This window comes from Mustela lutreola, chromosome 6 (assembly GCF_030435805.1).
Source record: "Mustela lutreola isolate mMusLut2 chromosome 6, mMusLut2.pri, whole genome shotgun sequence".
Lineage (NCBI taxonomy): Eukaryota > Metazoa > Chordata > Mammalia > Carnivora > Mustelidae > Mustela > Mustela lutreola.
In genome coordinates this window covers 140,288,011-140,315,088 of record NC_081295.1, presented here as the reverse complement: position 1 = coordinate 140,315,088, position 27,078 = coordinate 140,288,011, and the positions used below count along the sequence as shown (strand labels likewise).

General features: G+C 36.1%; 1 protein-coding gene and 1 pseudogene across 4 annotated transcripts; both read left to right on the top strand.

Moving 5' to 3' along the window:
- Positions 1-261: 261 nt before the first annotated feature.
- On the top strand, positions 262-25,658 carry SLC35B3 (solute carrier family 35 member B3). 4 transcript variants are annotated; one of them, XM_059179224.1, is made up of 12 exons: positions 278-385; positions 2,123-2,248; positions 3,980-4,115; positions 5,674-5,967; positions 8,497-8,618; positions 12,172-12,326; positions 13,610-13,717; positions 17,970-18,067; positions 20,711-20,803; positions 21,211-21,322; positions 23,936-24,005; positions 25,032-25,658. In XM_059179224.1, the coding sequence occupies exons 4-12, from the start codon at positions 5,767-5,769 to the stop codon at positions 25,180-25,182; spliced, it is 1,110 nt and encodes a 369-aa protein (XP_059035207.1). In that variant the 5' UTR covers positions 278-385; positions 2,123-2,248; positions 3,980-4,115; positions 5,674-5,766; the 3' UTR covers positions 25,183-25,658. The 4 variants fall into 4 exon arrangements, with proteins under 4 accessions (XP_059035206.1, XP_059035208.1, XP_059035207.1 ...); XM_059179225.1 differs by lacking the exon at positions 2,123-2,248 and having other exon boundaries at positions 272-385; XM_059179226.1 differs by lacking the exon at positions 3,980-4,115.
- LOC131834511 (protein arginine N-methyltransferase 1-like) lies at positions 13,726-17,953 on the top strand (annotated as a pseudogene).
- Positions 25,659-27,078: the final 1,420 nt, after the last annotated feature.

Here is a 27,078-nt window from a genome sequence, read left to right as displayed (position 1 = left end):
CTAGGCCTCAGCAACCCGGAAAGCTGCAGAGGCTCAGAGACCAGCAACGAGCGAACACTGATCAGAGGTTGACAATTTCCCTCCCGATCGACGTTCACGGCTCCTACGCCATTTTCAGAGGCTGCAGAAGCGCATCCCTCGCACCCTCAAGCTCACTTTGCGCTCTTCCCGCGTTCGGGAGAGGAGAGAGCATGCGCGAGAGGTAACCGCGCCCCCGCCGCCGAACGGCCCCAGACCGGCGAGGGGGCGGGGCCGCGCAAGTGCGCTCGCGCATGGAGACACGTAGGCGGAAGTGGCGCGCGCGGCGCCGGGGATGCGAGCACCTTGCGAGGAGGCGGCGACCGCTGTGGAAAGTGCGGGAGTAGGCGGAGAAGAGAAGCAGGAGGTGATGGCGACGGACTTGGGGAGGGGGAGCGCTCCGTCTGGCTGGCGCCACTCGGGCTGGGGTCACCCTTTCAGGTGACATACCGACTCTGGAGTAGATGTGTGACCCCCGGCCCTTCGCCGTGTTTGGGACCCAGACGGCCCCTCTCCCCAGAGAATCTGGACGTAGTTTATCTTCATCAGTAACGGGCGTGAGGGATCGGGATGGAAGGCACCGGTGACTTCCTATTTTAAAGAACGGAAACCTACTGGCTGGGTTTCTGGGGAGGAGTATGGCCTCCTCCTCGCCCCCTTTCCGCCCTGTGGCTGGCTAGAACTCCCTGAGGTCCCCGTCCGTGGACTCTGAGATCACTTCCAGGAGGGCCTTTTAGGCTTAGAATAAGGGGCCTCCGGAGGACTGTCTGTCGCCTGGGTTCCCAGGGCTGCATCTTAGTTGAGAGCGACTTCCGGGTTCTCTGTTAGTTAGGGTTCAGGTTACTCTGCGGAACATTTCATTTGTAGTGCAAGGTGATTGTTCTTGCCAGGTTATTAAGCCTAGGTAATAAATTTCCACTGGAAGTATGCAAATTCTCCAGTCTGTGCAGCTTCATTTTCTCCCCCACCTTTCCCCTCCCCCCCCCCCCCAAGAAATACTGAAAGAACGTGGAATGCTTTGGTGTGCTCGCGGAGGGTTTTTTAGTGTTGGGTATATGTTTCTTCCATGAGGACCTCAGATGTTGAGAATTGGTTTTTGGAGTAATGCTTTCCTAAGTGAATTGGGGTAGTTTGGAGCTTGGAAGAGAGAGCTACAGCAGCATTTTGAAAATAATTTACATCAATGTTTGTACTTAATTTGTACTTAATTTAATATATATCAACTCCTAAATTTAGATTTTATCCCTTGAAAAAAATAGAGTAACCATCAAGAAGGAGCGCACGGTTTCTTGAACTTCGTGTAATGAAGTGTGTACAAAGACATGAGATCGACTCTTGTATTTCACTGTTTTATAATCACGACCCATAGGTCACAATATTTAGAGTTCACTTAATTTATATATAGTGGCAAAGTTATTTTATTTGTAACATTGAGTGTGACAAAATACAGAATCAAGTTTGTTCTGGTTATTTACGCTGTGATGACATGATTTCCTCATATTCTTCCCTTTTGTAGTGGGAGACTTTTCTTCTGAAGATTGGAAAAAAACTAGATTAAGACATTAATTGAAATAATTTTGACTTAAGTAGGTCATTGTAAGTCAGCGTTACCACCAGTTATTTATAATTTTTAAATATCAATATGCTCTAGAAATTGCTGCCTTTTTATTCCAGTTTAGCAGTTATTTTGTACCCCCAAGTAACATTAAATATCTGTGTTGACTTTAGGAAGAGGCCTGTGGGTTTTTTGTTCTTAGTTCAAGGGGTTATTGTGAATTCCTAAAGCAAAGCAAATTAAAGCTCCTTTAATTTGAAAATAGTTTTTATGCTTGATTTTAGTTTTCCTGCACCAAAAGGGCATTGGCCTAGTTTCTTTAGTTGTTGATTAATATCCATCGTTAGTGAAATGGAAGGCATGTGGCAAGCAGTAAGGATCACGGTTACCAGGTATCGGAGTTCACAGCATCATCTGTCACGTGAACTGACCAGTGATGTTCTGATTAATAAAAGTGCATTCTGAATGCAAGGCCTTGTAGGGCAGATTTTCTGGTGCTGGTACCTCAAGTAAGCAAAGGAAGTGAATTTATTTCCATGTTCATTTCAGATGCTTTGTGGGAAATTTCAGTGGAGATGTCAATATTTTGGCACAGATATCCAAGAAGTAACAGTGCTGAAGGGATTTAACTCTACATGTCTGGCACAGATCTGCGACTCCTAAGATTGCCAATAGGTGTGTTAAAAGCAGCAAATTGTCGGAAAGGGGCAGGATGCTACTGACTGAATGGTGCTTACTAAAGTGCAATAGAGCCCTCCATTTCATATCTTACACTTTTGCTATGTGTGAAAATATTATGAAGATGGTCTTGTCTCTTCCCTTAAAGATGTCATAAATTTGTGAGAGAAGCAGACCCCAAAACAAAAAGTTAGGCCATTCTGATCTAGGTATTTGTAAAAATCTTTATAAAGTGCTATGAGAGTCCAGAAATCAACCAGCTTATAATTTGTAGGACTTTAATCAGAAGTGAGGCATAATGAGCATTCATGTTAAGTGTGAAAGAGGGATTGGAAAGGGAAGAAGAGATTATAAACAGGCTAATCTAGGAATCTAGGCAAGAGAAAACAGCTGCTAATGGTAGGGTCAGAAACAGATTCTTGGTACATTTATGGATGTAGAGTCAACAGGAATGTTGGCAAAATATAGAATGTGAGGAAAAGAAACGAGTCTAATAAGTTCCAGATTTTTTGCATCATACCAGTAAGTGACATTGGGACTATAGGAAGAGCAGGTTTGTTTGGAGGAACATAGTGAGTTCAGCCCTGGACACTTTTAAAATAAGTTGCCAGTGGAACTCATGAGTAGAAATGCTTTCAAAGAAGCATTTGGAAATGGAAATCTGGATCCCAGAGGAGAAGTCTGGGTTGGAAATCCGGATTCATATTTCCAGCTGCACATCAAAAGGGTGAGAATCTGTGTCAGCAGACCATATCACACTAGCAATAGTTAAAAAATTGAATGGCATCCAACATTAGTGGTCTGTCTTACTATATATTCTAGGCACTTTTACATTCATTTCATTTAATCCTGACAAAAACTCTACCATAGGCACATTTTTTGTTAAGTTTAGGAGGGTTAAGTAACGTCTGCAAGGCTTTTCAGCTATCAGTATCAAAACTGGTACTGAACTCAGATCTGTCAAAATCTAACCCTGGGGAAAGGCTTCTCATTATGGTAGCTGTAATTTTATTGGACCATTACAGTGTGCCAGCCATTTTGCTAAGTTACAAACACCTCCAGCAGAAGTTGGGGGGAGGGGATAAGTTTTTGATACTAACAAAAGTAAGAAAGAGGTCTTCTAGAAGTTTTATTTATCTCTCTATGTAAATAGATACACATTTGCACATTTCTCCCAACCTCTCTGTTTTCTATACGATTTTTAGTTTTGCTCACAAAGTTTGCCAGCACCAGAGTACATTTGAAAAATCAGTTTGGATAGACAGCACGTGATTGCAGGGTGGAGTTTTGAGGACATCCAGGGGAAGGGACAGTTTATTTGGTTCATCAGAGTATTTGTGCGGAGTATGTGTGCATATGCGCAGAGTATGCCAGATACCAAGGATGCCGAGACAAGTAAGATTTGAGTCTTGCCTTTCCAGTGCTCTTCCCTCCCAGCTCAGGGAATTTAGGGAGGGTATCACAAAGGAAGAAGCACTAAGCTTATTTCAAATCCTGAAAGAAGACATTGGGCTGAAAGAACATCATGAACGCAAGGCAAGGGTATTTGAAAGTTCATGGTCTTTTTTAGGAATGTATTTTCAGGAATGTATTAGTAGTTCATTGTGGGCAGTTTAAGGCTTGACTGGAAGGGGTGGAGGGAGGAGATTTATTTGAATTGTACTCTGTATCCATGCCTACGCACATGGAAAGTAGTTACTCCAGGTTTTTGTTTCTTCTCCATTCAAGATCATGTAAAGCATGGTTTATAAGGAAAGTCAAATCTGAAGGGTATCCTGCAAGATGACTTAAAAAGTCTTAACTCAGAGATGTCTGATTGAAACAGTGTGGGAAGGAAGAACAATATATAAAGAAGAAGAAACAGGTAAAAGAAAAGAAATAGAGTAAAACTTGTTAAAATTATGCTTTTTCTATTTAGAAATTGGCAGGTGCCCTGTAAAATAAGTGTTCTTTGATGCCTGAGTTAGTTACAAGTTGTATTCAGAACCTTGATCCCAATTTAAATTACTGAAGATAGCTTGCTTAATCCCTATAAACAGCAAAGGAGAAGTGATCATGAAGAAGTGATTCTAATTCTTGCCATTTTTAAACCATCATGACAGTTTCTTTTAAAAAAGACTTCCAGATCTGTCAGAATTATCCTTCTCTATCCTCTTTCCTCAGCTATTCTAAATTTTAGTTCCCATTGGGATTGTAACAGATAGTAGGTCTTTTCTAGGAAGATAATATTTTCATCCTCAGGTGGTTCTTTGTCATAATTCTTCACTCTGTCTTCAACCTCCACATGGAACTCATTCTTTCGTGTTTATAAATCCAAAGTGAAATGGACAGTCATCTATAGGACCCTCATGTTGTTGTTTTTTGTTTTTGTTTTTGTTTTTCACAGACTAACAAAAAATGATGTTTTCCGGCCTTTTATAATTCCAGAGGCTTCTTTCTTATATTTATAAAATATAATTTTATATATTTCTTTCTCATATTTATAAAACAGATGTATTGAGGTAAAATTGTTACACACACACAAAAATTGCATGTTTAACATACACAATTTAGTGAGTTTGGACACATGCAGGTATACCTTTGGTACCATCACCATAACGATCAAGGTAATACACATTTGTCACCTCCATAAGCTTCCATGTTTTCCCCTTTGTGTGTGTGTGTGGTTAAGAATGTTTACCATGGTATCTGTCCTCTTAACAGATTTTTAAGTGCACACCACTGGGTTTTTAACTGTAGACACTATGTCATATTAGTAGGTCTCTAGAACTTACTCATCTTACAGAACTACAATTTGATACTCATTGAACAACAGCTCCCCAAAGACTTTTTAAATTAAAATGATTGTCTCCAAAGGAAGAAAACTTTTACTTTTAACCTAAGAAAGGCGGTTGATAAAGCATATTTTTCTTTTTGTTGTCTCTGATAAATCTAGCTTTTCTAAATAACTTAAGTTCTTTGAGTTTATTCCAAAACATCATTAACAAATACATTTTACGGTTGACTTAGTATTTAAAGGAGCATCAGCTCATTTCTGCAAAGACTGACATTAATGTTGAAGATGTCACTCATAAACTATCATGGATAGATAATTACAAATGATATCTTTAATACATACAAAATCCATAATAAAAGCATGTTTACTTCTTTGATGAAGTAAACTCCAAGTTAGCTTTTGATTTTTGCTGTGGAAATGAGAATGGCATATATTTAGTGGTGTATTGGTCTTTATCAGAGAAGATAAATTGGAAAGTAGACATTGTTTTTGGTTGCTTGGAAGCTTGTATGGAGGAATTAATATATTAATATCCAGAAAGAATCAGATTTTCCTATATAATTCTTAAAGGGTGATGTGAAATATTTGGAGCATAATATCTTATGATCCAAATGGTTTTGCTTTAATTGCTTATTTCCTTCTTTAGGACTTACCTCAGCAAGCAAAAGAAACACTGAACAAAGGAGAGGAAACCAATAAAGATAATTTTAGAAGCACTGAATGCAGCAAAACAAGAACAATGGATCTCAAGTTCAACAACTCCAGGAAATATATTTCTATCACTGTCCCTTCCAAAACACAGACAATGTCACCACACATCAAGTCAATAGATGACATTGTAGTACTTGGCATAAATCTCAGCAGATTTAACAAACTTACTCAGTTTTTCATATGTGTTGCTGGAGTTTTTGTATTTTACCTAATTTATGGATATTTACAGGTAAAAAATAGTTACTTATTTACAAGATGCTATTTGTAACAGTTGAGGTCAATATGGTCATTACTAATAGTTTTGTCCAAGATAGTTTTCTGCATAGGATACAACTTTATTCGCATTTTTGAGTTTTATAGTATAGAAAAAGTTAGTCTGCTACTTTTAGCAGGGATCAAAATTTCACAGTTAAATATTTCAGATGGGGAGAAGGGAGCAGAGACAAACTTAAAAAGTAAAATTATGAAAAAATTTGAAATACGTTAACAAAATGTAGGTGATGATTGTACCCATGTGTTTCTAAAAGAGAGTGATTCAAGTATTCAGTGGTATTTTGGAACATAATTCTCCAAAAAAAATTGAATGATAATGCAAAAACCATAATTTAGTTGGTTGTTGATTCTTGGAGCTCAATAATAAAAGATAATTTTTTTTTTATAATCTACCAGTATTTCATTTTTTTTTACCAGTATTTCATTTTTTTTAATATAATTTTTTTATTTTTTATAAACATATATTTTTATCCCCAGGGGTACAAGTCTGTGAATCACCAGGTTTACACACTTCACAGCACTCACCAAAGCACATACCCTCCCCAATTTCAGAGCACTAAATGAGAAAAACATGCAGCCCAGAATACTATATCCAGCTAGGGGGTGGTATTAAAAGATAATTTTTGCAAAAGTATATGAGGATGCTATATACTTTTTCCAGGAGTTTCTTTTTAATCCTGTACCATCTGAATTGCTTTTTTTAATGAAGCACCTGTTGTGTTCTCATTCTTTTTACCTTCCTCTTCAAATCTAATTTTGTCAGAACTTTATTTTTCTGTGATTTTTATTGGTGCAAAACATTTCTGACATTGCTACAAATTGTCTTCTGTTTGTATTATGTTACGGGATAGTTGTATACCGTTGACTAGCAGCAAATTCCTGACCTTCAGGAACATGGGCTGGATGGGTGAAGAGCCAGGCTAGTGTAAACAGAATGTTTGGGGACTACTTCTTAATTGTCAATTCATTAGTATTTTCAGCCATTAACAACTTTGCTTTTTTAGCTTTCTAATGTAAGAAAACTTTTTATAATTCAAGAAATGGAAATAGATGTGTTTTGTTGAGCTAGTTAATATTTCTGGTATTGTTTAGTGTTAATCAGTTAAAGTGATCTTAAAAATTATCGTACTCTTTTCCATTGTCCTGTAGAGATGTAATATAAAAGGAAGTATAAATAAAGAAAACGGTAGAATTGACTGTTCCTTAGATTGTAAAAATTCTATAAGGAGTATTAGTGTAAAACAAAAACTTGATTTAAAAATCTTAATATTTATAAAAACTAATTACCCCACTGGCGGATGATACAAAAATTCAGATATCACAATGAAGAACAATGAAAAATAGTAAATTTTATCAAACACAGGTTTTAATTTCTTGTTGAGAAACTTTTTTTTTTTTTAATGCCATTGTTAAAAAATTTGGGGCAGAGTTAGCCATTGCCAAAAGGAATATGAAGTAGAAATTTACAAATTTTAATTATCTTTTTCTGTTTGATAAATTGTTGGATTTTAATTTATAACAATGCAAAGCTTTTAAAGTTAAATAAACATTGCTTTTACTTTGTGAAAACTAACACTGCTAATAACTCTTACATATAATAGCATATTAAAATAGTTTAAAGAAAATGTCGGTTAAGCCAAGTATTGGAATACATATTACTGACTTGTTAATGGGTTATTAATAATTAATGTAAAGTTACTTCATAATATAACATTATGTTTGACAAAGTAGCCATTTCCTTTACATGTAGAAAATTTTATATAATCTGTGGCACAAATATTCCAAAAAATCACATTATTAGTTTGAACTGATTAGATTCCTATAGAAAAACAAGTCTGAGATAATAGACTTCTAATGAAATATATTTGTTATACAGTAAATGAGTCTTTGAACCAACTATCTTTCTCATTGTTGGGGCAATTCTTAATTTTGGTAATCTTTTTTTTTTCCTTTTTTTTTTTTTTTTTTTTTTGTTGTTGTTGTTGTTGTTGTTGTTGTTCTTAAAGAAAAGCCTGGGATAACATTTCTTCATAGTTATCCCTCCTTCCCTTTGCTTTTCTCATCTGAATATCTAACATCAGTTCTTCAGAATGGCCTCCTGAACTTCTCTGATTTTACGAGAAGCCTTGAGATTTGGGTGTTTTTTTGCTTTTTATATTTTGTTGTTGGGGGTGAGCCTTGGGTTCTTTTTTTTTTTTTTTTTAAAGATTTTATTTATTTATTTGAGAGAGAGAGACAGTGAGAGAGAGCACGAGCGAGGAGAAGGTCAGAGGGAGAAGCAGACTCCCCATGGAGCTGGGAGCCCGATGCGGGACTCGATCCCGGGACTCTGGGATCATGACCTGAGCCGAAGGCAGTCGTCCAACCAACTGAGCCACCCAGGCGTCAGCCTTGGGTTCTTTTTAAAATGTTGTGTTTGTAGGAATTTATTGTGAGGAAATTGATCTGTCCCAGAATTTAACAGTATTAATACATCTTTTGACAGGAATTAATATTTTCAATGGAGGGTTTTAAGTCCTATGGCTGGTACCTTACTTTAGTACAGTTTGCATTTTACTCCATATTTGGCCTAATAGAACTTCAGCTTATTCAGGACAAAAGGAGAAGGTATGTGTTTTGTTTTTATTTTTTTAACAGATCATTAATAGTAGTTAAATTCTTTGTTTTGTTCTTTGGGAATATGGAGTATCTTATACATGAAATATATGCATTTGCAGTTAAGACATATCAAATACCCAATAATTTTTATCAGTATAATCAACTTAAAAAAATATTAAATATAGTTCAGTTGTACACTGAAGAAAGTGGTCTCTCTTTTAGTGTAATGTTATCAGAAAAATGTGGTTTAGGATCAAATTATGATAAATATATCTTGAAACAAAGTATTCAGATGTACATACGTGTTTTTATAAATTTAACTGAAATGAGTATAATTACTGAAAGGTTTACAGTGCTAAGAAAGATCAAAGTGGTGAAATGAACGATCAATGTCACTTTTATAGTGGTTTTTAAAATGCACGATTAATATTTTGTGGGATATATCCTGTTTAACATTGTGTTCTTTATAGTGTGCAGTCACTGAGACTGCATGTTTAGACATCAGAGAAGCATGCTTTTTCATCAGAGCCAAAGGAGTTTGTTGACAACATTTTACATTAACTATCTAATTTGAGAAATATCTTGAAATACTTTTAATGGTACACAGAACAATATGCAATAAAAACTTGATTATGAACAGGAGGAGGTTAGGAAGTTGAATGTACCTTCTTAGTAAATGTCAGTGTGGTTATCCTGTCATACCAGGCTCTAAGATGTGAATATTTCATGTAGACACAGTTTAAATGCAGCAAGGAACTATAATACTGATAGCCTGTCTTCAATGATAGAAATGTTTAGTCTTTCAGTAAAAATAAAAAAATACTCACAGCTACTATTTTTCTTACAAAAATGTTTTTGGTATTTGTCTGAAGGTAACTGTAAAATTTTAAATATTTAAGTCTGTCATAGCAGTATTCCTTCATAGTTCTAATTTTGCCTCTCAATCTCTCTTTATTGCCAATAAATTATTCTAGCAGTGATAGTAAAAAAAATGTTTGAATCTGAGGTTAGCGTCTATATTATTTTCATGCTCTGAAGCTGCGGTACTCGGCCATATAGGTGATAGAATAATTAAATACATCTGTCAAGACTAATGTATAAGAAAGCATGATGATTCATTACCAATTGCAAACTGCTGGACGTCTGTTTCCAAAGTAAAATAATCTAATGCTATCTTTATAAAATGGAAAGCAACACAAAGATCTATCTCCTTTAAAAAAGATACACCTCTGGGGTGCCTTGGTGGCTAAGTCAGTTAAGCATCCTACTCTTAATCTCAGCTCAGGTCTTGATCTCAGGGTCCTGAGTTCAAACCCCACACTGGGTTCCATACTGGGCTTGGAGCCTACTTAAAAAAAAAAAAAAAAAAAAATACACCTTGCTTGCATCTACCCAAATGAAATAGGGAGTGAGTCTCCAGCCATGTTTATCCCAAGCCTTAAACCAGATAACCATAACATTTTTTTTTTTACCATAACCATATTTTTAAAGATAAAATAATTTGTGTTGATTTAAACATAAATGAAGGAGAAGAATTTACAGACGTATAATAAATATAATTATGAATTGAAACTTTTTCATTTCCAAGGCACATTAAAAAATATTTTTAGAAAAAGCCTTTAAAGGTATGTTACAGTGAAAATATGCTAAATGACATATTTCTGAATTGAAGTGGCCTTGCTCTTTAGACCTTTAAGTAGCCAAACTCTTTGCTTAGTTTTCTCTTTTTTTCTTTCTTTTTTCCTATGTTTATATGAATACTATATACTTGAAAGAGTAAAGGATTTGAAGTCAGAAAACATGTATTTGAGTCTTGGCATGGCCTCTAATTAACTCTCTTTAGACCTCTAGGGAGTTGCTTAAATTCGCTGACATTTGAGGATCAAATGTGTAATGTGCGGGGGGTGCATTGTAAGCCTTAACACCCTAAATACACGACTTGTTATTTTTCACCAAAGTTACCTTGTAACTTTATTATTACTTTGCATGAGGTTTTAATAAAGGAGATCTGTCACATTGGTTGTAAAGGGGCTGTTGAAAGTCACAGCCCACCCCCCTGCCTAAAGAAGTAAGAATTTGGGATACTAAATAAAACAGCCACGCGGCACTCAAGAGGAAAATGATGAATCTAATGTCCTGGTCTCACCAGTGGCTGAACACACCGCGAGGAGGACTGGGGTTTTCATGCATCTATACAGCAGGTTGCTGTCAGAGTTTTGACCCTCTGAATATAGGCCTCCTGAATTTTAGGTTCCTTTTCTTTCTACCTGTGGTTGTTACTTCTATAATCACTATTCCTTGTGATTTTTTCTGACTTGAGGCAAAAAAAAAAAAATTTATTTTCTGGCCACTGTGTGCAATTTATGTCTGAGGAAATTGGACCACTGTGACTTCTATCATTATTGGAGGAGCAGTGCTGTCCTTCCTGATGATACCTCACTGAGGATTAAGCCCCACAGATGGCGTAGAAATCCTTGTTTGGGTAACACCGATGCATATGTGCATGCCAGGTTATTTCTGCATGGACTTTAAATGTTGACTAGTGTATTAGTAGTAAAGTAGGAAAGGCCTCAAATTGAAATATAAGTGGAAAAGATATATTTTAATTGAATTTTCCAGTAAATTATTTTGCCTTATATCTAGCCAAATAAAAAAATAAGGAGGAATTTTGTTGTCTTGATTTAAATGTGAACACAAATCCCAAAGTGGAAGCTACTTCCAAGTATGCAGCATAATCTGATTATGTGAATAGTACTTCATGTATTAGTCACACCAGTGTTGTACAAGATTATTTTAGACCATTAAATATCTTGTCAAAGTGAGCATATGCTTGCAATGATATTGCAAAATTCTGAAGATGCCAAATTAAACACCCCTTTAGGAAATTCAGATAGAACCCAAAGTAGTGATTTGGGATCGTGAGGAGAGAATCAGAATCTCCATCTTGAAGAGTTGATTATTGTAACATCTTGTGGAATACAGAGTTAAAGTTGACATCGTGGTAATAAAAACCATGTTTAGAGTTTTAAGCTGCCACTCCAGAATATCTGTAGATATTCTGCTCAGGTTATTTTAGCAGAAGGGCTGAATGTATTTTTCCTAATGCTAGATGGGAACATTAGGAAACAGAACAACAATTTAGAAGTTGAAAATTAGTTAAGGTGCCTTTTACTGTTATGGGGGTCAATATTGTTTAAGACTCAACTCTTTTTTCCTAAATTTAGTCAAGATAGTTTTTATATATATGGTAGAACGGCTGTTAAAAAAAAAAAAACTTCTTACCAGCATTTTTTTTTATACCATCTGGAAGAATCTATGTAACTCTGACACGATTTTTTCACACAATTGAAAGTTCTCGCTTGTGATTGATTAAATAAGGGTAAATTGTTGTTTTTACCAACATTCTTTCATATAAGTGTGATAACTTTTAAAATAGTGCTATTTCACCAATAGTGCTAGAAATATTCAACAGAAATTAGGCAGTTACACATTGTAAACATATTATCTTACAGTAGTATGAATTGGGTCCCAAAATGAAGATTTTAAAAATTGTCTTTTACAGAATACCAGGAAAAACCTACATGATAATAGCTTTTCTAACTGTGGGTACTATGGGGTTATCAAATACTTCCTTGGGCTACCTGAATTATCCTACCCAAGTCATCTTCAAGTGCTGCAAATTGATTCCTGTTATGCTAGGAGGAGTTTTTATTCAAGGTATAGTAATGATATATTTTCATACTGTTTGAAACTAATAGGATATGTTATGGCATCTAGCATTAGGAAAAACATTAAACTCTAGTTAAATATTTTCAGTAAACATTCTCAATACTAGAACAGTTCTGAGTGACATCTTATAAAAATAAGGTATTATAAAAACACTGATACTTCTGTGATATCTCCTAGTATTAGAAATCAGTAATTCGGATTTAAGAAAGATAAAAATAGTATTTTATTATTTTTTTTCTTTTAATCTGGAATCTATCACATTTCCAAAAATACTGTGTTCATGTATTAAAGGCATAGCTCAGAAATACCTGGAAAACCCCCTTTTTCAGCTCTTTCATTCTTCTGCTCCTCAGGGCTCCTCCTTCTCCCTTCATTATACAAATGGGCAATTCTCACTATGAAGTAAGCTTAACCTGAGCAGAACTGCTTTTTTACCAGGTCTGCTGGCTTATTGGCTTCCTAGATCCCCAACTAAGTTACAAGCTATGTGGAAAAAGGAGTAAAGAAGAAATTGTAATAGCAAGTCGAACAAGTTTTTGTTATTCATGTCATTTTGTTATTCATGAGAAATACTTACATTGATAATCAAGGGCCTTTGTATCACTGAAGTTCTTATACAGCCCAACTTCATTTTTTACATTTGATGCCTGCCCACAGAGGCCCTCTAATGAAAGTGTGTCTGCTGGCTACTTCACATATAATTTTAGGGTTTTAAATGTTCATGCAGGAAAAAGTACTGACACAAATTCCCATTAAAAACCACATGCATGTATAATATTTCCTTAGCGATCCTTGTGAAAAAGTTACAGTACATGATTTTATTGAAATGTGGATACACTGTAACAGGTTAATTCTCACCAATCTAGAAGTTATCTGATTATGGTAGTTGTAAACTTAAACAGTTCTATAACCTGAATAATTGCTCTGGTTACTTTGCAAATGTATAAACTATAAGAAAATTAATACCTTCTATTATATATGAAGTAAAGGAGGCACTCGTGTCCACAAACTCTAGTCTGTTTACTCACTCTCATAACATGTAAAGTAGGATCTTCTGTCTGACTTACAAGGACATGTTGGTGCTCACTGGTCATTAATTCTCAGAAGCCCTTCTTCTGTGACTGTCTCAGGCGTTGATCTAAGTGTTCTTCATACACTTTTGACTTTGGGTATAAAGCGCAGATCCTGCTCAACTTGGTTAGACACATAGTCTAAAACTGTGCCAAGTGGGCATTTGCGTAATGAGCTTGGCTTTCATTTATTTGACACAGGGAAGCGCTATAACATTGCAGATGTGTCTGCTGCAGTATGTATGAGTCTTGGCCTGATATGGTTCACCCTCGCTGACAGCACGATTGCACCTAATTTCAACCTGACAGGTAAGGGAAATATTTGGGCTCCTGGATTTTGCAGGTATTTTGGTTTAAGAGTAAGAACTTTTGCAATTTCGTAAGAATTTCAAAGGATGGTGTGACATCTGTGATTTTCATATCTAACATAAAGCTTTCAGACTTTCCATATAAGATATAGTAAAAATATTATGGTCCTGGCAATGTAAGAGTTATTTTTAGTGCTCTTGTATTTTGACCTGACAGGAAGCTGTTTGGCCAGTCAAAATCTGCGATTAGGTGCATCGTAGAGAAATTTCTCATGGTCGGAGCTGGAAGTTTACACATGAGTTATAGACAAATCACATCAGTAACTTTTTATTCTCTTTTTTTAAAATTGAAATTGTACATTTATTTGTCATTGTTTTAGCTGAAGAGGGAAAGTTATGTTATATGTTAATACTGAACTCTGTGCTCTAAATGTGTTTAGAATCTAAAGTGCCTGAACTTTCCACCATGAAGTTACCTTACAGTGTGCCAGATAGACCTTTGTAAATAAAATTTAGATTCTTCACAGACAGAATAGGTATTATAGTATATTTAGAACTAAATAAGTATAAATGTGTTACAATAATTGTTTTTATTCTAAAGACCTTGAAGAGAAATTATTATGTGTACAATATTATCATACTTACATTACTGAGTTTTATTCATAAGCTTATTATCATCCCATCTACTAGCCTGACAGAAACAGTATTTAAAATACTTAGGTGTTGGAAGGGGCCTCTTTGGGCAAGAGGAGGAGTAGGTATGGATGAAGATGGCGGCACCCAAGGCAACAAACTACATCATGGAGGTCTCCTGTAACCAGGCAGAAAGCAGCAAGAAACCCATGGCTGAAGACGTGATGATGACATCCAGAGGTTATTACTTTGATTCCTGTGCTCACTTCGGCCTTCAGGAAGAGATGTTGAAAGATGAGGTGCACAGCCTCACATACCAAAACTCCATTTCAGAACTGGCAGCTCTTTAAGGACAAGGTGGTGTTGGATGTGGGTTCAGGCACATGGATCCTCTATGTTTGCTCCCAAGGCTAGAGCCCACGAGGTCATTGGGAACAAGAGTTCCAGTATCTCTGATTATGCGGTGAAGATTGTCAAAGCCAAGTTGGACCACATGATGACTGCCATCAAGAGGAAGGCGGAGGAAGCACTTTGGTGGAGAAGGTGGACATCATTAGTGAGTGGATGAGCTATTGCCTCTTCTATGGATCAGTGCTCAGTGAGGTGCTCTGTGCTCCAGATAAGTGGCAGGCACCTGGTGGCCTAATATTCCCATACCAAGCCACTCTATATATAACAGCCATTGAAGACAGGCAGTACAAAGATGACAAGAGCTACTGGTGGGAGAATGTATATGGCTATGACATGTCTTATATTAAAGATGTGTCCTTCAAGGAGCCCTTGGTAGATGTGGTGCACCCCATGCAGCTGGTTACCAAGGCCTACCTCGTAAAGGAGTGGGCATCTACACTATCAAGATAGAAGACCTGACTTTCACGTCTCCAGGGCTTCTGCCTGCAAGTGAAGTGGAATGACCTGTGGCTTACCTCAATATCAAGTCCCTTGCTGCTGCAAGAGGACAGGCTTCACCAGTCCCAAGTCCCTGTATGTATGGTGGAGCAGTATTCTACATGGAAGACTACCTGACAGTGAAGACTGGTGAGAGCTGTGGCACCCCTGGCATGCGGCCAGTGCCAAGAATAATCATGACCTGGACTTCACCATTGACATGGACTTCATGGGAAGCTCTGTGGGCTTTCCCCTAACTGTTGGTGGCACCCGGTTTCCCCCATCCCAGCCAGGCCAGGCCTGCATGGACCCGGGGCTACAGCCTTCTAAGGCAGTTTTGGGCTTTCCCTTCCTCCCTTCCATCTCAGGGAGTTTTAGGGGTCTGGGCTGGGAAGGTCACACCGTGACTGTTTTTCATAATTTATGCTTTTATATGGTTGCATTTATACCAGTAGCTCCTCAGCAGGGGGAAAAAAATAAAAAGGTGTTCAGAGAAACTCTGAAAAATGGGAAAAAATTCTAATTATTCATGAGAAGAAAAGTATTACATAAAGAAAATCTTTTACATCAGCTTTGTTGTTCTTTCCAAGAATCAAAACTTTACTTACTGGCTATGAGTCAACCTTCTTTATTAAGTTTCTTAACCAGGCTAAGTTAGTGGATTTAAATGTAACCAGTATAGGCTCTTGGAGCAACCCTTTTGACAACCAGAAGATTCTGGTGGAACCTATTACATCTCTTTCAATTTTGATTGTTCAGAGTATAAGTGATCACTACTTTGATGAGTTTTACTCTGGAAAGCTTATAGTGATAGATGTGTCTGACATGGCTTAGATTTTTCAGGAACACTTCATGTCAGCAACACAAAGAGGAAGACTGTATATGAAAACTGAGGTAATTGACTCTTTTTTTTATGAAAAAGTAGTTTTAGAGAAGGCACAGAATTTGCAGTTAGAGACATGGCTTCCAGTTCTGTTCAGGTCACTTAAAATTATAATCATGGATAGATTGTCAGACCCCTTTATGCTTCCCTTTTAAAACAGAGCTAAATGATGATAGCTTGCCTTACACAAGGCCAGTGGGAGGGTTGACTAAAGTGATGAAATAATAGATAAGAAAGTGTATACACTTGCTGCGCATGGGGGACAATGATGGAATGAGGTAGTGACAGTAGTCCTGCAACTTCTCACGGTGATGTAGTGCCAACCCATTCTGACTCCCCAGGAAATATTTGGTAAGAGAATTGAAACTTAATAGTATTTCATCATTAGGAATAACTGATGAGCACTTATCACAGCCCCTAGTCTGACAATATATTATCTAAAAGAGATTGGATTAACTATTAAGATGGTTACTTAAGGTAGACTTAAATAAAACTTTGAATGTATAAAGTGAATATATCAGAATTTACTTATTCAGATAAATGTCTGCCTTTAAATATTCTCTTCAGGGTGCAGTTCAGATATTTTCACACCATTGTCATTGCTCAGAACATTTTTGGAATGTCTTCGAATGGCCTGTTAGTAGCGAGGATATTGTATTCAGGGTCTTCAACAGAAGCTTGTCTTTTTGTTTTGACAAATTTGATATTTGAAATAAGGAAAAGAGCATTCAGAATCAAGTTTGGTGGATAAAAATTTATGATTTGATAATAAATGCCACAAAGTGAGATGATCAAAAGGCAAATTGAAGAATAAGTCTGAAGACTTGAAAGTTCTCTATTAAATGCATACACGTATATTTTTCTTCTCCCTGTAATTGCTTATACCTTGTTAAAAAATAATGCAAAAGGGAAACTTCCTTAAATCCCATCAGACTCCTGGAGGTAACCAACGCTGCCTTTTGTTCTTTCTGTAAAGCACCATGGCTGGTGACCAGGGTCCCACACACTTGCCGTTAACAGCCTGCTTCTCAGGTAGACATGCTCATTTGCATGAGTGTTGATTTCCAGCTTTGTGTATGCCAGTTGTACCTATTCCAATAACCATGTAATAATATTACTTAAATTGTTCAAAAACAATTTGAAGAAAGACAGAATAGTTTCTGTTAAGTTAATTGAAACAGTTTGGTTGACTCGTCAATAAAATCACTAGGAAACAACTGTAAAAAAATATCATACAAGTGTGAAAGAATTCTTTCACTTTCACCCAACTGAGAAGTTCCTGCATTTTCCATGTGCTTTTTAACAGAAACAACTAGGAAAGCATTAACAATGTGTGTTGCAAGTGTGGTTTATACAGAGGAGAACGTACATAATTTAAGTTAGGACCCGTACTGAGAGAAAAGACCTTGGCAACTGTGTGCATGTTCTTGAGTTCTAAATGAAATGATTTTAGTAATGTAGGTAACACTTTTAATGATTTCCCTCCTCGTCTGATTTTTTCAATTAACTGACTAACTGCTAGTTCCAGTAGTGCTCCCAAGAATTTCTTCTATAGTTGTTTAATACAGTATTCCTTTCAAACATTCCATCCTACTTAAAAGCAGAACTATTATTTGATCTAATAGGGAAACAAAATAAGCCTGAATATAATTTATTAGTGCCGGTTACTTGTGTTTTTAACATATCTGTGGCCATTACAGCTGTTGTAGATAAAAATCAACTTTTACTGAAACAGGGTGATTTAAGATCTGCTTTTGTTTTTTTTACCCCAATTAAATCTCTGATAAATCTTGATTGTTGTTCGCCTATTTAAATAAAGAGGTTGTGTTTCTCCTATGCTTTCTTAAAGGTGTGATCCTTATTTCCCTGGCACTGTGCGCAGATGCTGTCATCGGAAATGTTCAAGAGAAAGCTATGAAACTGCATAATGCTTCTAATTCAGAAATGGTAAGTACCCCAGCGCTTTTTCTTCACAGCAGATAGACGCAGAAGTGGTGATGTGTTTAACCTGATGAAATAGTTATGGTATTAAGGACTTGTATGGCATTTTTAAACTAGTTTGTCGTCATCATTTTCGTAAAAGTAATACATTAAAACATCATGAGAACTAAAACGTAAAGGTACCACTACCCCTGCCAAGAGCTTATTGTATAATATTTGATAAATTTTTTCATTTGTAGGATATTTTTTACATATTAAAAATTTGCTTTCTTCATCACTTTTCTCTCTTTGTATTTGGTATTGTTTTCCATTTAGAAGTTTGTCATTTTAATGATTCCCCTTTTTCTTCATGGGTTCTGACTACCTATTATGATTGAAAAGGGCTTTCCCAACTTTGAAGATTTAAGAATTTTACCCACGTTGTCTACTCATGTTATGATTGCCTTTTTAATTAATTTTTTGTTTGTTTGCTTGTTTTTGTGTTTTTATTTTTTTGTTTTAAAGAGTGAGAGAGATGAGGGGGTGGCATATGGAGAAAGGGAGAGAGAATTTTAAGCAGGCTCCACTCCCAGCTCAGCACCTGACATGGGACTCAGTGTTGTAACCTGAGACTGACCTCACCAAAACCAAGAATCGGACGTTTAACCAACTGAGCCACCCAGGCTTCCCTAAATAAGTCTTTGATCCAACCAGAACTTTAAAAAACTTTCTTCTTTATCTATCTACTTGCCCCAGTATCATTTATTGAAAAATCTACTTTTCCAGCAGAAGGGCCTTCTTTATCATATAATATATTTTTTTAAGATTTTATTTATTTATTTGATAGAGATCACAAATAGGCAGAGAGGCAGGCAGAGAGGGAGGAAGAAGCAGGCTCCCTGCTGAGCAGAGAGCCTGATGCGGGGCTCGATCCCAAGACCCTGAGATCATGATCTGAGCCGAAAGCAGAGGCTTAACCCTCTGAGCCACCCAGGCGCCCCATCATATAATATTCTAATGGAGGATTCAGAGTAGTATTCTTTTGAATTCACTTCTGCACCAAAACCATATGATGACAGCAGCTTTATCATACATTTACCATCTGCTAGGACTAGCCAGGAATATTCCTTTTGTTTTTTGAATATTACTACCATTAGTTATTCTGGGCTATTCAGATCCCCCAAATAAACTAGAAAACACCATTGTTAATTGTGATTAGTATGGCATTGAACTATAAGTTAAGTTAGGGAGAATGGCATCTATACACTTGAGTCTTTTTCAGTTCAAGAATAAGGTATGATTGGGGCACCTGGGTGGCTCAGTGGGTTAAGCATCTGCCTTTGGCTCAGGTAATGATCTCAGGGTCCTGGGATTGAACCCCACATCACCCTCCTCCTCTCTCTCTCTGCCTGCCTCTCTGCCTACTTGTGATCTCTGTCAAATAAATAATAAAATCTTAAAAAAAAAAAAATAAGGTATGACTTTGCTTATATTCAAGTGGCTTTTTTTAAATGTCCCTTAGATTCTTATTAAATTTTTTTCATATAAATCCAACATATTTCTTATTGAAGTTATTGTTAGGGGGTTCATCTTTTTGCTGTTGTTACTGCAAATAATGCCCTTTCTTTCCTTACATCTTCTACCTGGTTGGTATTTGGATATAGGAAAGTTATCATGTGTATGTGTACATTAATTTGACAGCCAACCCCTTGCTAGACAGAGAGCATACCACATGAAGGGTATATAGGAATGGTGTTTCCTGTTACTTTGTTTTGTCAGCAGAATGGGCATCTTTAAGGAGTCTTTAATCTCGGTCAGAAGTTTTCTTGAAATTCATCACCACTCTTCCTAGATAAGGAATCAAGAAAGTATAAGTAGCTAGAAAGTTGCTATAATACAGTGGTTAAGTGCTTAGAGTCTGGACTAGGATTGCTTCATCTATATCCTAGCTTTACAGTTCTCTTATCGGGGGAAAATGACTTATTATCTCTAAGTTTTAGTTTCTTTTATCTGCAGACTGAGGATTGATCATTTAAGAGTGTCTAACTCATAGGCTGGCTGTGAGAAGTAGGTGAACTAATTCATGTAGAGCGTGATTAGCACATTATTATTAGCATTATTAGTACCTGACTGGTCACAGGTGCGCAAGTATGACGACAATGCCCTGCTGATTGTGCATAAGAGGAGTTTAAGGAGCTGGGCTAGAGAGATTGTAGGAAAACTGAGACATCCAGCAATAGGTATGCCCCTGCTTAGTTTCATTATCTGTTAATATCTTTAGAAACTTAATGTTTGGGTTTTCTGATGTTTAATAAGTAGCTTGGGAGGTTTTTTTGTTTTACGTGTGTTTTTGGAACCCCAAAGTTCAGATGTGGTTTAAATTCCGTAAGCAAGCCAGGCAAATAAATGAATATTATATAACTGTATCCATGGAAGGATCAGTACTGCTATGTTACAATGTACGTAAAATAAACCTAAACTTTCATAAACAGGCTCAGTCATTATCTCCAGAAAGCTAAGCCATATCGAAACAATGATATCATTTAAAAATGGTTTGTTCTTCAGATTTAATTGAGTAGATTAATTGAGCCATATATTGTGACTCCTTCATTTTCTGTCTTTGGTTTGATAGCATTTTTCTTATCCACTTTATTTTTTTATCTACCATAGGTTTTGTATTCATATTCAATCGGTTTTGTGTACATTTTATTGGGATTGACATGCACTAGTGGATTAAGCCCTGCAGTAACATTTTGTTCAAAGGTAAACACTAATCACATTTTTAAAAATAAACATCTCCCATTAAATAGTTCCCTCTGTATTTCTTGTTCAAAAAGATTATTTTTTATGTAATTTGATAACTCCTTTAATATAATATATGCAGATCAGAAATTATTTCAGAAATGAAATGATTTGTATTTAAGCTTACTGTATCCTTTCTTTACCCTGTAAGTTAATTTTTAAGCAATTCATAATGTAAAAGTTGGGGATTTTTAATTTCATCATTGTTTTCCATTAAATCAGAACTAAATAAGAATCTTTGCTTGACTGAATTGTTGAATGGCTTATTATTGCTCAGGAAGTTGATTAAAATCTGTAGTTTTATTTCATTTGTAATACCTCAGGGTTTGTTTTGCATTTTCCTAACAGGCTTTTTTTATGTGTTGCAGAACCCAATTCAGACTTATGGTTATGCTTTTCTTTTTTCCCTCACTGGGTATTTTGGAATCTCCTTTGTTCTGGCTCTGATTAAAATTTTCGGTGTACTTCTTGCTGTAACAGGTAGGAATGATACACCTGCTGAGATTATGAAATAATCATTTAAATTTTCTCTGATACTGCTTTTCAAAAGATACGGGCAGCATCTGCTCTGCATTAAAAAGAAAATTGTTATATTTTCATCAATTTATTTTTTGGCTTATGGTGTTTTAAAATTCTAAAGACAATGATGTTTCCTCATAATTTTTTATTTGAAGGGTTAATTTTAAAATCAAATATATACATTTATCTAAATAGTAACTTTTAAATACATTAGAAGGACGTTTTATTAAAAAGTATGATGGGCTGAATATCCTCAGAGAAAAAGCCTGCTTTTGTATGCACTTTTAATTTACAACTGAAAACTCCCATTTTGATGCACTTAAAGTACGGCAGGTATATTTTAAACAAAGTTTTTTGGATGGACCTTTCATTTGTACACTTTCTAGGGAATTAATCAGATTATCCTTTCTAGTCCCTAATAGTTATCATGCACCTGCCTTATGCAGGAACTTTGGCACTTTAGAGGAATGGGGGTTGAACTGGTTTTGCTTTGGAGGAGTCAGGAAAACAGATGAGGGGCTACAGATGAAGCCCCATGAGGAGGACAGATGACTCCGTGTGCTAACCTTATAGCATTTACCCAGTGAATGGTCCAGATAACAAATGCTATCGGCCTCTTCCATATGGAGAGAGCCCTGAGTGAAGCCCAGGATTGGGAACAGTGTGGCATTGCCCTGAAGGGCGCTGGATTGAGATGTCAGTGATGTTTAATGACATGTCACTTGGAGAATAACTCTCTCCTCTTCTCTGGGCTTTATTTCTCTCTTGTGAAGAGACTGGGTTGGACTTGACCATTTCTATCAGAGATACATAGGACTTACATTATAATGCATACATGCATTAGTCATTTACCTGATTTTAATATTTCATTGTTTTAGGGGAATAATACTTCTTCTAATACTACAGCGTCAATTAAGCAAAGGAATAAATACCTCTCTCTCTATAAAAGTTTATTTGCTTCATAACGTTTGTCTTTACTTACTCACATAGGATTCCCCTTTTTACTTATTTTATGACTCCCCTTTTTAAAGTTTACATTGCTAACGGTAAACAGAGGACATGTCATTGTAGATCAGGCTGTATCCACAATCTCTCAAGTCATCTCATGCTACCAAGAAAGGTTGCGAATTCATATACTTAGCTTGGGTTCCAGGTTTGCTCATAAGATAACTGTTCAGAAAGGGTTTGATGTCAGTTGATATGTATTGATTAAACCCTGTGATTGGTATAAAAAATGTGAGATGCCGCCCTTACCTTGAAGGTGCAGGCAGGTTTATTTCTGTCTCATGTAGAAGAAATTCAGCTGTAGTAATAGTGGCCACATGCATATCTGTTATTATGTACCAGGAGCCATTGTACATGTACATATTCATTTTGATCTTGCAATAATCCCATATGTTATTGTTCCATTTTACGAAGGATCGACTGAGGCACAGGGAGGTGAAGTGACTTGCCCAGTGGTCAACCAGCTAGTAGGTTGCAGAATCAGGATTCCAAGCGAGGCAGTCTGGCTCCATCCTGTGCTCTTAACCCACATGTTATCCTTCCTCCTGGCCTAGTGTGGTGGCATCACACTCATTAGGAAACCAGGCTTCTTCGGTCTTCTCTACCATCTTCATCGTCTTTGCACGCAGCAGGATGGGAGAAGATGGACACACCTTTCTCTTTATGGAATTTTCCTAGAAAGCACACTTCCTAGAAATAGCACTTTTGCTCTTTCTTTGGCCCAGATGTTGTCACATGTCAGCACCTAACTGCAGAGAAGGTGGAAGGTATGCCCGCAATAGGGAGTCCATTTTACTAATACAGAAGGAAAAACAGATTTGGGGAATCAGGCTCTGACACATTTCCGAAACCTATTCTTCATTTGGAGTTCATTTCTTTATGCTTTGGATAGTAAGTGCCAGGAGCTGTAGAATCCAGAGATAGAGGATGACTAAGATGAGAAACTAAGTAAAGCTCAGCATCTAGAGGAGGAGAGCAACTCATAATGCAGAGTGGGGCAGAAGACATGATGGAGACATACTGCCAAGGTCCTCTCTCTACATGGGTGGGACCGGGAGGAGGGTTTCAAACCTGACGGCAGACTTGAAGGTCAGACTTAAAAGATAAAAGTCAATACAGATGTGTAGAGAGGACCATAAAGATTATTCATGGTGTTACCCAGAAATGACCGTGATTAAGATATTAGTGTGTGCTTCAGCTTACTACTTTTAAAGATTAGCCCCTGCTCTACCTAATCATACATTCCTTGGGAAAGCCTATCTTTCCTAACAGACTGAGTGTTTTTAAAGGATGACCTGCCTCCCTAGTGTCATGGCCTTTATCAAGTACTTACTACAGTTGTTCTTAACATTTAACCGTATGATTTAATGTCTATACCCTTCTTAGACTGTAAACACCATAGCAGCAGCAACAGTGACTTTCTGTTTGGTTTTTGCTTTCCATCGTTTTCTTGGCGTGTCGCACAGATCTGGTACAAAGTAGGGTCTGTAAATATTTGTTGAAAGTAATTTCTAAAATATTACCAAGATGGTAGGCACATTCTAAACCAGCCTTTTTTTCTTCCCACAGTGACAACAGGAAGAAAAGCCATGACCATTGTACTTTCATTTATGTTTTTTGCTAAACCATTCACATTTCAGTAAGTACTTTTTAATTCAACAAGTTTCTCTACTTGTAGATACCTGGTTTCATATTTCCTCCTAAGCAGCCTTAATTTCTTTAAAAAAAAAAAAAAATGTGTTTCATCTAGAGCCCTAGTTTATTGATGTGTCTTCTGCTATTTCAAAAATTTAATTATTTTGAAGAAATCATATTGTGCGTTTAAATTGCCTAACCAGAGTCCCAATGCGATTGTGACCCCATTTCCAATATAAATGAATGTGAGTGATGTCTTGAGATTAAAGGATTCCACCTTGCCCTGATACATACACACATACATTTGAAACCATTTATATATATGCATAGTTTTTAAAGTTGTTATTTGTCATCCTCTCCCACAAAGGACTTGAGGTAGAGAATTATGCTGTAAGTTTATTTAGTTTATGGCTTCCTATAAAACATTGACTATTTTCTCAATTGTCTAGTATGCGTTTGAAATCGTATCATTTAAATTTATGCTGCTTAATAATTGAGAAGAATCAAACCTAGAAATTATTATTGTGTAAGCTTAAAAATAACCACAAGATAAATTTCAGTCTGTATTGTTTTCTATAAATTAGTTTCTCTTTCCCTATATGCTAGGTATACATTACAGCAATCTATGTCAGTTCCCCTACTTTCTCAGCATGTGCAACTTTTTATCTCCTATGTGCTACCCAACTGGGATAAACCTCTGGACTGCCATCGCAGATTGACCTACTCGGTGCTTTAAGTGTACTCTTAGACTATTGATTAGGACATGGACTTGAACTTGCTGTTATCTTCAAAGTTCAGATGACCTACATTTAGGATTTTGTAAAGTCTCTCTGTAGATACTTAACATAAATGAGATGGAATTCTATCTAATCTGATCTAAAAATACCATTTTTTATTTTAATGCCATTGTAGGCCTCCGATAGCAAAATTTTATTTTATTGCAGAATTACTGTGAACTTATCACCAGTTCTGTGGTTAACAATAAATTGTTACCTCGATACTAATATTTTTTCCTTCTTTCTCTTCTTAGGTACGTGTGGTCTGGTTTGTTAGTTGTCCTTGGTATATTTCTCAATGTTTACAGCAAAAATATGGATAAAATAAGACTGCCATCACTATATGATCTGATAAACAAAACAGTGGAAATGAGGAAGTCAAGGACGTTGGCACAAACTGTATAGGCAGTAATTCATCCTACTTAAAATAGAATTCTAAGGGAACAATCATCAAATAATTAATTTTCCAAAGGGATTGTTATAAAAACCAAAGGATCTGAAGGCATGCTCTCCGTTTGTGGATGGGTCAGCTATGAAGTCAGCCTCTTTCACAGAGCACTTGTTTAACTGTTTGACTTCTGAAGCAGTCAAGAGAGCCGCATGTGCCACACCTTAGAATAAAATGTCAGTGTGAAGGACTAATTCTTAGCATTCTGTTGAGAATTTCACTGGAAATGGACCATGTTGCAAAACTAATTGGATATCATCATGACATTTCAAAGAAATTGATATAGTAATATCAATTTAGATTGTTTGGTCTTTGTTCCTTTTGCTGGTATTATTTAAACGATTCTCTGTTATAAGAGTGAACACATGATTTAAAGTCTAGAAAGAATAACTTCATTATAAATAAAAATTATTCTGTGATTTTTTAAAATAAATATGTTGTTAGAAGTTTGTTATGAAGAGGGAAGTGAAGCCTTTTTGGTAGTAAGGCTTTATGTAAACTTCAGACCTTAGGCTTTTCTCTGATCATTTAAAAGTATTCTTTAGAGAAAACATGATTTAAGTTTTCTGTGGAATATAGACCGTCTAACAAAAGGAATCAGCACCCTGCATCCTGTAAGTATGTATCACAAGAAAAACTTGTTACTATCCATCAAAGAAGTGCTAAAAGATTTAATGATTTGGATTTTTTAATTAAAGAAAAAATAATTCATGTCTTAAATTATAATTAAATAATAAAACTATCATAGTTTTTCTCATAAAACTGAAATTTAATTTGACAGCTTGAAGATTAAATAGGGTAAATGTAAGAAACACAAGTAGATTTTAGCAAATTTATGTAATAGGTAGTTTGCAGTTTTGAGTCAAAACTCATAAAGCTTTTGGCCTTTAATGTTTTAGCAGTGAGGTTTGGAATTGCTTCCAGTATATTAAAAAAATTATCTCAATCTTCATTTTCAGTATAAGTGATTCTAGTTTTAAAACAGCTTAGTTTCTGCCTTCTTAGTGATATCACTTACATTTTGTGAGTATGATATTCTTGGAATATTTCATCTCATTCTTAAAATTCCATTGTATTCCGATGGTGACTTTACTAGTAGGTGCATACGTGGGTACAACAGAGGCTATAATAATTTAAGGATTTAGCATAAGGAATTCTGACTGATTTTCGTTTGTCATATATTAAAATACTGTGAGGGTATTTTTCCCCAAGTGGTGATTATAGTTATGTTTCCGTATTTTGAAGTGAAAGGAATCTTAGTTGGTATTTTACTATGCCTTCTTAAACTCTTAAAATGGTAAGGATTTGTACTTTAAAAATGATTTTCCAGGTTCTTGATATGATGTCAACTTTTCAAAGCATCCTTTTATGCCCACTTTTTTTTTTCACCTTTGACTATTAAGAATTCTTCCTCCCACCCCCCACTTTCAAGCAGTTTAACACTGCTCAAAAATTGGTTTGCCAGCCTCACCGTTTATACTCCCATTTGCTTTTTCTTTTTTTTTTTTTAACCTCCCATCAAATGAAGGTGAACCTCATCTCACTTATTTGTGTCCATGGAGTACTCTTCTTAATGAATAGTGTGAAACCCAATAATTGCTATAGTAAAGGAAATCAACATTTGAATATATACTTTGTGTCACGTTTTATAATAGCATTCATAAACTTTATGTGATCACAACAGAAATATAATAAATATAATTAATTAATAAGGGAATTAAAAATAGTAATCGCTATAATCACTAAAATTTGAGTGCTTATTAGGTGCCAGGCACTGTTATAAGTGAAATATTCAATAAATTATTTAATTCTCACAACATCTCTATGAGGGCAGGTATTGCCCTCATTTTATG